The 13,330-nt window shown below is 36.3% G+C and overlaps 1 protein-coding gene across 2 annotated transcripts in view; it reads right to left on the reverse strand.

The window, feature by feature from the left end:
* The window catches only part of aff2 (AF4/FMR2 family, member 2), a 225,643-nt gene that overhangs the window by 79,003 nt on the left and 133,310 nt on the right, over positions 1–13,330 (reverse strand). For both annotated transcript variants that reach the window (XM_034305966.2, XM_034305965.2), the window contains exons 5-7: positions 9,941–10,027; positions 6,682–6,718; positions 6,449–6,503 (exon numbers count right to left, since the gene is read on the reverse strand). In XM_034305966.2, coding sequence (XP_034161857.2) covers positions 6,449–6,503; positions 6,682–6,718; positions 9,941–10,027 — 179 coding nt within the window. The remainder of the gene's footprint in view (positions 1–6,448; positions 6,504–6,681; positions 6,719–9,940; positions 10,028–13,330) is intronic.

The raw sequence follows: 13,330 nt of genomic DNA on the forward strand, positions 1-13,330 counted from the left end.
ACTATGTGTAATATGCAGTCTTACGTACAACAAGTACTTTTTATTTAAAATTAAATTGTTTTCCCTGAACAGGCAGTTTTCATTTTAGAACTTAGGAGAAGCAGTGAGGAGCTCGGCCTATATGCGTGGAGGAGGGATACAAGTGCGTAAACTCAGATTTTCTTCCTTTTTTTTTTTTGTTAATTTCTAAGCATTACCAGGGAAAATCCAAATATCACAGTCAAATTCTGTAGCATGGGTCTAAACCCAGGCAAGCAGGGTCATCATAGGACAATCAACAACCGTACACAGTAATACAGGTGCGAGCCAACAACCTGGAAATGCTACACATGGAACGAGAAACCAAGCAATCACAGCTTAGACTTGCGTAACACAATAAATGCATGATAAGACTCTGCGTAGAGATGAAGAAACAACAAACTAATCAATGAGCTAACACAGGACAGGTGGACACACTTGGGTAACACACGAATGCCAGGACAGGGGCGGAGATAGGGCTAGAACAGAAGTGTAAACACATGGAAATGTAAATAAAAGTGCATGACGTGAGACCAAAACATCACAAAAACAACAAACTGTAATGCACTGAGAGGGGGAATTCATGACAATTTGGTTACGAGTCTTAAAAAAAGTCTCCTGGGTGAAGCTCGCTCATGAAGCCGAGAGTGTGCAAAACTTCATAAGGAATACTGTTAAACATTTTAAATCTAAAACAGTTTCACAATTTAGCACTGTGAATACAAGATTTGACACTTGTGTGTAGGATACAGTATAGAAAAGTGAGTGTGTATATACACGGTAGCTAATGAGAATTGTTCTCCGAGGTGTTACTGCAGTCTTGGAAAGAAACCATAATGAAATAAAATTAAGGGAAATGCAGGACAAGTTATTAAAGTGTACAGATACCCTTCCACCCAGTCCTTCCCATTCTTAGTCCATCTTTCACCCCGGGGACGTTTAATTAAGGAGCCCATGATAGACACTGACTCCAGAGGCTCCATCCATCATCACACAACCTCCATCCTTTGGATTATTTAGATTGGCCCTCAGCCATTTCCGGTTTCAGGGTCTGCTCAAGTGTCACATTGAGAGCCTGCATTAATGTTTGGGCTGGAAAAAAAAGAAAAGAAAACTTGCCCACGCTCTCTCCCTCCTCCTCTTGTCTTCCAGAGGCAGGGTTTGGTTGTCTGAATTTATCTTCACAACTGAGGCAACGTCAGGGCTTTTTAAGATCCCTGCCTAACAAGGATAAAACGAGCACTTTGCTGTGTTGTGAATGCAAATTTATGGCAGGGCAGGATGGAGATGCAACATCTCTCCGAGAAAAACCATCCGAGAGAAACTCCTTATGATAAATATATTTGTTGGAATAAAAGACAAGCTTTCCGTTAGACGAAAACTGCACTGAACATCAATCTTTTTAAGTAAATCTGATTCAAAAGAAGGCGGCAAGTCTGAGCTCCCTTTTTGCTAAATGGATGTTTTCCCTCGTGTTTTTTTTTATCATAATGTTGCCTGTAATCTTAACCCCTTAAAGCTCACGGCTTATTATTCAGTTATTATACGTGTTGCTGTCTGCAGAAACCCTATTAGATGTCAGATGTAGCTGAAGTTCGGAAAACATCCAAAAAGAGACAGAATTTTTCTGCCAATAATATACTTTGACGCCTCTACTTTAAAAACACACACACACATATATATATATATACACACACACACACTTTACCCAAACAACATGGAAATGTTTTTATTTTGTCTACTTTCTAACCTCGCCTTGGCGTCTGCCTGCAAGGATGTTGTTTAATAAACAGAGGGGTAAAAACAGTCAGTCTGCCTAAATATGTCTAAAACCTTGCTACCTAAGTGTGATTTTTCTCACAAATTGATCACGTTTTTGGATAGTTACCTGCCATAGCAAAACCAACATAACCCTCAATAACCTCAGTTTAGTCTGTAATCAGACACCGGCTGTCAAAATGGCTGCAATACACCTGCACCATCACATCATCATCAAAACAGAGAAGAGCACACACGTTTACACACTCTGAATGGACGACGGCAAGATTTAAAAAGACCTATTAAAGAGATAAGAAATGAATTGGGAAATGAATCAGTGATATTATTGTTAGCGTGAACAGGGATTGTTCGAGTTTAAAGACAATGATGAGGCTTTTGTTTAAATGTCCTGACAGACTTTAACCTCTGAGTTGATGATGATGAGACAGACACTAATGTGGATGATGCTGAATATAAAACTTACGCATTTCACATTGTAAACTTATAACTTTGTTTTTCCATAAATAGATTAAGTTAAAAAATGTAGAGGTAGGTACTGTGTCTTTCAGTGAAACATTTAAGTGCAATTTTCTCTGTTTTCACTTTTGGGGGTAACCAGATTTTAGAACATTACTTCTGGTTGTGTGATCTGCATCCCATTCAGGATGTATTCCCACCTCATACCCAGTGGTCCTGGGATAGGCTTTGGATCCACTGCAACTGAAGATGAATGAATGAATGAAAGAATGAATGAACCTAGATTATATGACCAATAATGTAGATGAATTTATAATTGTATAACTGTAACAAATTCTTTGTATTAATCCTTCTAACATATTAGATATATATACATATGCAGCAGAATTACAGTGACTGAATTTCTAGTACTACAAATCTGAAAACAGCAGAAGATATCTGGGTGAGAATGGCACACATTATTGTCCTCGCTGTCCCTCAGTCAGGGAGAATGGCAGGGTCTGAGTGTGGCTAATGTCAGGGTTGGAGTAAATTACGGTGCTGATCACCAGCACTTTGCAAGGAGCTTACAAAAGAGTCAATCCACTGAGGAAAAGTGCCATTTTATGACTTCCAACACGGTAAACTTCAAATTAATGTCACAGTGCCCTCTGCCTAATGGACGATTGTGGCTCAAGAGGGACATATTGAAGCGTTAAAGGTTTATACGACAGCGTGTCAGAATGCGCTGCTTTAGCCTTAAAGTGTCTGTGAAACGCTTGGAGGGAAATGACTCAGCTGAAGGATGAGAGACTTGTGAGACGCAACACCAATTATCTAATGGAGTCACGGGAAGTGGATTGCCATGTCTTTCCAATAGCTTATCTCATCTAGGCATGGCTACAGATCATGGGATGATGATGATCATGATGACATGCAGACATCCAGTGTGACAATGTGTGTGTATGTGTGTGTGTGTGTGTGTGTGTGTGTATGTGTGTAAAACATGTGCAAATGTACATAATTTTTGAACCTACAAATCATCTGAATCATTTGACAATGTGCTGTAATCCATAAAAAGTTTCTCTTAGAATTGACATTAAAAATTTATTACTAGTTTTTAAATCTTTTAATGGTACAGCAACTTCATTTCATACATTTGTCAATGTCTCATAAACTACGGTCCAAATCGTATCTTAAGATCATCTGGTGCTAGTCTTCTCCATATTCCACATATAAAACATAAAAAGAGTGGTGAAGCAGCCCTTTGTTTTTATCAAAGATCTGGATCACATTACCTATTAACATTTGTCAGACTCCATATATTGTGTAAAAAAAAAAAATTTATTATATATTTTTATATTTTTATATCATTATTCTATTCTTTCTGTTACTGGTATTACTTGTTGCATTTTTTTTACCTATATTTAATATTTTATTTCTGACTACCTTTTGTTTTGTTATTTCTCTGTTACATATATAAAATAAAACAAAATTTAAATATAAAATATATGTATAAATTATTATTATTAGTAACTAAACACAAAGCATACACTGTTAAAAACTAAACTACATTGATGCACGATGCACAGTAAAATGACAAAAGTAAATTGCATGAGCCAGAAGGAAACCAGAAAGATCAATAATCCAGAGTTTAAAGAAGCAGTTTGTAATTTTCAAGCCCTCCTGCTGCCTATGAGGGAAAATCACAATTGCAATTCTAGATATTTCGTGTATACGTTTACTTTGTGAAGTGAAGGGGAGGAGTTACGTAGCTCTGTTCAACATGGGGGTGGAGCCATAAAGAAATCTTCTATCATGGCAGTATTGTAAGTCACATTTTATCTTATGAACCTTTGTAGTTCTGATTATTAAAGCTCTAGCAGCTCTTCAATGTACTGTAGTGTAGCACTAATTTCTGCCTGAGATGTTCATCTAGTGTTAGTAACACTGGCAGGAAACAAAGACTCATGCCTCGACCTATAGTCAGTGTGCTCAGACAAAGCTAGTATTGACAGAAATGTTCTCACCCCGAGGCGGTCTCCTTCTAAATATTTTGACTGGTTAAATCATTTAAGACTTCCCTTGAATAACTGGTGAGCAATTGAGGGGAACAAAAGCCGAGTCATCTTGACTTCAGTGGGCAAAAAGAAACCGAGCGCAAGCACAGTGGCGGAAGAGAATCAAACAGATGTTGATGAAAAACCCCTTTGGCCTTCGAATAAAGACGTGCGTTTCTCAGTCTGTGGCCAGATCAGCAGATAACTGGCTCTTTTCAGCTTGCTTCAGCAGCTAACAATGCGCCGTTCTTCTTTATTGTTGCCGGTTCTGACCCTTTAACCCTCGTGCCTTCACGAGAAAATATCTCTTTTAGTGAGCTGATAGACACATTAAGCTCTGATTCAATTCATCTGGATCTGTCACTTCTGCTTAGCCAGTCAGATTGCAGCTCACGCTCACTCGGCTGTGCATTAGCACACGGACGTTCATGCAGCACGCAGAATTAGATGTAAAATCTGCCAGTTACTATTTTGCTTCAGCTTTCCTTGAACATGCTCGCACTTACTTAGGAAGAATGCATACAGGGAACAGTTTTTGTTTCATTAACAGTTTCACAGAAACAGGACACGGCCAAGAAATGCTGAGAATCAAAAAAATGGAAAGGCAACTGCACCTAAGGCTACATTTTTCTCTGTAATAGTACAGCAATATTTCCTTTATAGATTATCATGATTCGTACTGAGGTCTCTGTCATTCTATTATTCTGATCAATTGACAAACTTTCATTTTAGACCTTTTTCTTCCTTACTATTTAAACGTTTTCCTGTAAACACTTGTGAGAGAAGAGTGGAATGATATGCTATTATGCATATTAGCAATCTTCTGGAATTTTCTTCAAAAATGCATCATTGGGTTAAGGTGCTGTTGCTGTTATGACAAGCAAAGCTTACATTATATGTGCTAATTACGCATTCCATATAGTACATGCATCATACACACATCCATTATATGGCACTATACTGTATGTGCATACACACAGTATTGCTGGGTCATTATTATTATTCTAATATTTGAATTTTTAATTTAAATTCTGAATATTTAATTGAAAGATTAAACAGTAAATTAGAAGTTTTTGAGTATTATAGCTGTGCTAAGCATGTGGCGACTGTAAGAACTTAGGGCTGTATTCAAAATCTGCAATTTCAGTCAAAAGGGTGGATTAATATTCACACAGGGAAAGTTCCTTGTATTCAGAATTGGGTTATACACATGCTTAAGTTGTTTTTCAGGGCTTCCCATTCAGATTATGCAAATTAACTGCATGTAGCGCATGCCTCCAAGGTTGTTTCTTGGGTAGAAGCATCCAAGACAGGGCTTTTCAATATTGTCTAGACCACCATCTTTAAAGACAAGCACTTGCCTTTAAGCCCATAAAAAATCAGGGATATAAAAAACAGACTGAAGAAGCAGATCATGCTGTCATATGTAGTACATTGCAACACAAAAACAAGATTTTAAATGAAAAATACAAAGACTAATATGATGATATATGAAAGAGAAGATGGCAAGCATTGAAGTAAATAACTTATAGGAGTCTAGTATATTGCCAATATATTGCTACATGAATAGTCCTAGTTGTAATTATCACATGAATCAGTGAAAATTTGGTAACTTCACTGTGCACAAGGTCTTAAAAGTGTCACAACCATATAATCCCTAAATGAGTACCCATTGTCTATGAGTCCTATGGGACAATTCTTTAAAAATATATATAAAATATGAAATACAGTGCAAACTTTGTTGGTTAAAGCTGACAATATAATTCAGCAACTATGCAAAATCATTTGAAAGCAAATTCAAATCATATTCAAATTGTGTTGGCTGAAATACTTATTCCTGATACAAAGGACAAAACACAGTGTTATGAAGAGCTTATCACAATCTTCATGGCACTTTATACCATTTCAGTGCTGGTGAAAGCTAAACTAGAGGTACTGCACACCTGTCTATCAGCGCATTTCACAGCAAAGTCAACACAGGAGTTAAAGTGAAGCAGTGCCAGCAACATTGTTTATTCGTCTCTTTCTTTTTCGCTGGGAGGTAAGCATGGGGACTTGTTTTGCAGAGAAACAAAGTGCACACACACGCTACTTTCCCCGTCTCTCCATCTCCCTATGGCACTTTTCTCAAATAATTAATTCGAATGAATACTCACGACTTCTGTGGCACTGGCTTGGTCGAGGGCTTGTTACCAGGAACGTTGCAGCGTTCTGCCAAAAGAAAGCACACAGAGATGTTAGAACTGGTTTTTGATTAAGCCCTGGCCAAGAGCTTGCAGCCTGGCATGGGGCACAGCATTGGCCTTTTCATTTCTAAGCCATTAGCGCCTGTTTTGTGACAAGACTGATACCATTTATATGGATGATGCGGATGGAGGTTTGTACTCACTTTGCCCATTGTACGCTGGTGTTACGTGTTGGGGGTCCTGAGAGAGAGTGAGAGAGAGAGAGAGAGAGAGAGAGAGATAGATTATGACCTTATTGTCCAAAGCAAAGTTACAACCTCGACATTTCACACACATGGAGGAGCTGTGGATAGCCACAATTCCTACTGATTGCTTTAATTGATTTTACACTAATACAATTAGAAGCATTACACAAATCACACACTGCTGAGAGAGCAGTGGAGAGATGACTACGCTCGTAGGCGGCGCCATTAAACCAGGATTTATAGAGTGAGCTTTATTATTAGCTGTGTCACCTGGGTCAACTTACGCCAATCAGACCATGTCCTATTACAAGGCAAATAACAGAGGCTTTAGCACTGACAATGAAGTGTCATGGGATTTGAGTGGAACTTGAGAACGCACACACATATATAGTAGATGGCATCCCGAAGGCAAAATTGTGACACTGCAGCACAATGATTCATTTTAATAGGCCCATTATTTCATAGTGGATTATTATTGCTAAAGCACAAGGATATCTCTCACAGGTAAAAGATTTTTATTTAAAGATAAAATCTGTGTAATAATAGTTATATTCTAATCATCTGCAACATGCATATCCAACCAATAATATAATGATGATCTTGGATGTTTAGCTTATATGTCCAAACAATACTAAAATGATTTTTCCACAACATGTGCTCAGCTAAGGAAGGAATAAAACACGTTGTGGCATGCTGTTCCAGGAAAATAATAAATGACAGGGCAGTATGATACTGCTAACACCACTAAGTTGATTATTCTCCTATAATAACACATGCTGAAGTGTTTTATTCCTCTTAAACAACAGCCAACAATTAAATTTTTTTTCATGTCGTACTTTTTATCCATTTATAGTTACATTAAATGTTGAAAATTGTTTGCAAAACGTATTAGTTCATCTTACATTATATCGGCTATAATTAGTCATTCTCTCACAAAAATGCAGTTTGTTACTAAGAAAGCGCAAAGTACAAAGTTCTGAAGACTTTCTTGTGGAAAACGTGACTTTTTTCCTTTTTTCTTTACCTCTTTAGTGTTACAAAGTGCTGACACTGAAGACTCCTTCCATAAATGTTAAATAAACTTCTCCTTACAGAAAACCTCACCATATGACACATTTTTAATCGATTTATTACTAAACTTAGATTATGTGGAACGTCCGCCATATAAGTTCCTGTGAAATGGCAGCTGCTATAGAAAAGATAAAGTATTACAACAGAGGCATTAATAAACCTACAGAAAATTTAACAACAATTTCTGACCAATCAATGTAAATGACGTAATGTAAATTACATTAATTATAATTCAGAGATTATGGTTAAGTCTTGGAGGTAAACCTTTAATGACTTATTTTTGCTTGGGAATAACAAAACAAAATGCATATGTAGCTTCAAATAGCTGAATTTAATTTACATTCTTTATTTACACTTCCACTTCTACACACACCTATCATAAGTAGGCATAGAAAAAGGAAAAAGTGTCAGTTTCCATACATATCGTTTTTTTTTTTTTTTGTATTTAAAAATATAGATATGGGTCAAAGAGACATTCATTGCCTCACAGTGAACAGAGCATAACTGCTACACTAAGACTATTCCAGTCAGGCTCAGGAATGGTCCACGCGGCGATAGATTTAACTCAGCGATGATGTCGACGTGAAGCAAAGCCAAAAGATCTTCTCAGTGGAAAAGCCCTGCCAAACCACGGCGCCTTAGCCAATATTTCTGTCAGATCATCCCAGTGACGTCGCTTTGGCCCCCGAGCCCCTGACGCCGTCTCTGGACGCTTGTCAGGTGACATCAGAGGACAAAGAGAGACAGGCGGTAGTTATGACAACAGCCAAATGTTCGACTGAAATAAAAACTTAACAAAACAGTTCCTGAACACTTCCTGAGTGAGGAAAGTGAACTGTCTTTATAACGTTTTACGAGTGTGTATGCTGGACAGCTCAGAAAGTAGAAGACTTTCATTTCATTCCAACTGGAGAAAAGCTTCTTAGAGAGACAGCATTTTTGGGCAGCATTTACAAGCTCCTGAGATAAAAAAGCTGTCCAAATTGGATGGCAGCTGGCTTTATTTTTGGACAAATTTGAGAGTAGTATTGCATGTATCCTTCACGAAAGCCTGGTTCTATGAACGTTTTAACAAACAGTCTCACTGATAGAGGAGTCATTTACATGGCAAACAGTAATATCTTATAAGGTCAAAATATCTTGACTACAAGCCAATCAATCTAATATTATTCAAGTGTTTTTTTAAACAAATTGTAATGTAGTGAATTCCCCTTCCTTCAATTATTGATATCTTAACCATCAATTAAAACATTAAACATTTACCTTAACAAATTATATTAAACTGAAACTGTATCCCATGTTCCAAATAAACTTTTATAATAATCAGGTGTAGATAATTCACACTGTGACTTGGTGGCACAATCGATTTCAAATTCAGTTCTTAAAATTTAGATTAACATTTTCGAAACACTTTTTCAAAATAGCAAGAAAAAAAAATCTATTGTCAGTGATGTAGAAAATTTGAATTTGAATAACTGAATTTGAAACAGACTGTTCTGCCAGAATTTGAATTTGAATTTTTTACACTTCATTACTATAAGATTGAGTCTGAAACTTTGCACACAAATTCATATCATGGACTACAATTTCATTCTGATGTAATTCAACGACAAAAGTTCATTTGCAAATCCAAATAAAGGCATAAAATTCAAATTTAGACATTTTAAATCCAGATTGTAGTAGCACATTTCTCGTTCCATATATTTGCAGCTGCTGTAACGTAAGTGATAACACAAACTAACCTGTTTCTCAGATGTTCCAAAACTTTAAATGTACTGTAATTGTATAATTGAAAATAAATGCATGGTTCATAGCTTAACTTTTATGTAGCAATAAATATGCAGTTACACAGAGGCCTGTTTTTAAAAAATATGTGAGTAACTTCATCTTATGGTTAATTAATACTAAAGCTAGTATACATTTCAGGATCATAATGCATCATTGGCCATGATTTACACCAGTTTTTCTAAAATAATGGTTTATACAGCATGTACAACTTTAAAATGTGCATTTAAAAGTATATTGGAAAAAAAGAAACTACTTAGCATAAGTGCAGAATGCTAAAAAGTGCAGGGATAGCAATAACATTACATGAAAATGCACGTGTTTGTGTGTGTGTGCGTGTGCGTGTGTGTGTGTGTGTCACCTTGTTGGGAATGGGAAACTTGGTCTGTTCCGCTTTGCCCGGTGTGTGTATGGCAGTGAGGGGAGGAGGCCAGGAATGGGTCATTTCCTGTAAGGCAACAATGTTCACACAGGTTAACTTTCTTAATTACACACACACACACACACACACACACTGTTTGCATGTGTTAAATATCAACATCAGCATGAAATACCTACAGAGATGGAGGCAGAAGAATCCTGTAATTACTGCTGCTCATAAGCAAATAGAAACTCATCCATATTCATGCGTGAGATGAAAAAGCATTGCGTGTAATCAGCTCCTTAAGCTTCTGTGTAATTGTACGCTGCACGTTTCTCGCTTTCAAAGATTGTCTTTCATGTGGTCTTTTTGATGGATTCCAGCCTCTGTGTGCACACGTGCATATGTGTGTGTTTGTGTGTGTGTTTGTGTGTGCGTGTCCGTCCAGGTGTATGGTCTGATACAGCAACATGTCATAAAGCAGACTACAGAGAGTAGAGAAAAGCTTGTGTGTTTACGTATCTGTGTGTCTACTGAATTAGTCCTATCTGAGTGAATGTGCATGTGTGCATATCACTGTGTGTATGTGTGTGTGTGTGTGTGGGTTTGTAGGTGTGGGTAGCTGCCCTCAGGTTCAACTGAATGTGTGTGAGCCAGCATTAAGCATTTAGAGCACACATATTCCTCACTTATCACCTAAGCAAGTGTATACACACACACATACACACACACACACAGACAAGTTTATCTTACTATCGTTATGAAGACCCTCTGTTGACAAAATCATTAATGCAGCTAATTAATGATATGCCTACACCTAAGTCCAACTATAATCTTAATCTCAGAAACTAAAACTAAATCTTTTGGCTCTTTTAGTGTTTTTAAATCAAAGCTGCATTTTTTAAAATTAAAATAGTATTCCTTATGGGAACCAGCCAAATGTTCCCATAAAACTGTCAGATATATTTGTATCCTTGTTGGATAGAAAAATCACCAAGATAGAAACTTTACAACTCTGTTTGTTGCTGTCGTTATGTAAGGTCAAAGTTTGAAGAAAGATTTCTTATAATAAAATGACCAACACTTAAAAAGGCAATAGTCATTTTTTTTAAAAAGTATTTATTTCTTGTACCTTAAAAATATGTAACACTTGATAAAAAAAAAAAAAAAAAATGATTAAAGACATAGAAGTCTCAGCACAAGTGTATTAAGTGGCTGAGAAAACCCATTTGGAAAACTGACTTCCGGTCCGGAATGCTTGTTTGTGTTTGGATCTGCCTATTGTTAGTCATTTTATAGATACTCTACTCTATCGGCTCTCATAGTCCCTGGGGGCGGAGCTTCAAAAACATGGGCGGGAATGAGGGGCAGGCTTGCACCTATGTCAAATATGTCAAACCCACTTACTTAACTGTTAGAGACCTAATCTTGAAAAAAAAAGACTAAACTTTCAAATCCAAAATGTTTAAAGGCCATATTTAACGGGCAAGAAGTATTCTATATTTTTAGAGTTTTTTACAGGATCTCACACATCAAGAGTGTAATTTTTTTAATTTTCATTTTTAATATTGTCATAGTTCAGTAAATTGTGTTGCTCCCTTAGCTGTAGACCTGATAATGTACTTTATCATTTCAATTTGTTTGTCAGATAATAATAATTTGTGATAATAATAATAATAATAATAATAATAATATTAATAATAACATGGGTATATTATTAGTAGGTTTAAGGGGGAAAATATAATATGGTTTTTACTTCAGTGTACAAATTGTAGTATGTGGTAGAGAGAACTTCTAGATGTCTGGAAAATATGTTAACTAGATTATCAACATGAAAAGGCTAATATTAAAATAATGTTGTATTACACTGGTGATAAAAACAACAGCGAATAGCATCTCTTAGCTGTTCTCTCTGATCACGTGTCATTCCTGCCTAATGAAGTCATAAGCTTAGGAATATCCCAGGTTACACTGGAGTATGCTGGACTAACAATAGTGTATTCTAGGAAAAAACACGCACACAAATTCATTCATTTGTCTGAGCTGCAGTGGGGGTCCAGGCATTTTTTTTGTAAGCTTTGATTTGTAAATGAATCAGATTAAGAGCGGCAGAGCGTGGCCCTCAAAGCCAAACGCACTCATCCGCGCACACACACACACACACAAGACACACCACACATGGTGTTTAATCTCACTCCTCTCAGACAGTGAGACTTTGGATCCAAATATCTTTGTTTTTGTACTCAAAGATTTCGAGTCCTCATGTGGTGGTAAACTACTGGAGATTTACCGAACTGCAATATGAAGTAGCGTCATTTAATTTTCTTCCAACATACTCTTACACAAATTTGGAAACAATTTGCACAAATCGATTCATGTCAAAAGTTATGAAGGTTAAGGTCAGGGTTAGGGCATAACCCACAAAATCCAATCCAATCCCTTGTGTTTTATATCTATATCTAGATCTATCTATCTATCTATCTATCTATCTAATCTTGTAATAGTGAAATTAGGACATTTAAAGACCTCTTTATTGACATATTAGGGGTCAATAGGTCTTAGGTATTAAAATACATACTTATAAGGTCTTATAATAGGTATTTCTTTTTATTCTTCATATTATTATTTATATATAGCATATCATGGTTGAATTCTCAGATCTGATTGGTCAGAATGTGTGGTTTAATTAGATATAACTGAACAGCTCAGACAGTAGCTACAGCTGTAATATACACGATAGGTTTATACTGTATAAATGCGCTTGTTCTAATACACTGTTGTTTCTATATTCTAACAGCTTGTGTATGGCAGACGTTCCACATAATCTAAAATAAATAAAAAAAAGAAAAAAAAAACCAAAAAGAACAAAGAAAAATGTTTGATCATTGATGTGGTGAAGTTTTTTTAGTTAGGAGACTTTATGTAACGGGTGTCAGTGCTTTGTAACGGTCGTGATGCTTTGTAAATTTTCCAAGCATGGGAAAGTCTTCAGGACAGAGGAGTTTATGCTTTTCTGGTTTCTTGGCAAAAACTCAGGCTGCGTTTTTTTTTTTTTTTTTTGACTCATTAACTTCAAGAGAGAGAATACAGGTGAATAGAAACTATAGTTCCATAACATTAAATGTAAATCTAAACCATTAAAAAGCACTATATGTCATTAAGTAATGAATTAAAATTGTATTAGTAACTGAATTAGGAATTATTTAGCAAATCTCTGTGGTATAAGCAGAATAATACACTTTAGACCATGCTGTTATACGAAAATAATCCATATTTTCATATAATTTCATATAACAGCATGATCTGTCATGTGTTATTCCTTAATTCACGTATAGGCCAGTTTGTTTCATTCACAGCCTGTGTCCATGTCAGCTGATGAACACCAAGACA

This window comes from Pangasianodon hypophthalmus, chromosome 7 (assembly GCF_027358585.1).
Source record: "Pangasianodon hypophthalmus isolate fPanHyp1 chromosome 7, fPanHyp1.pri, whole genome shotgun sequence".
NCBI lineage: Eukaryota > Metazoa > Chordata > Actinopteri > Siluriformes > Pangasiidae > Pangasianodon > Pangasianodon hypophthalmus.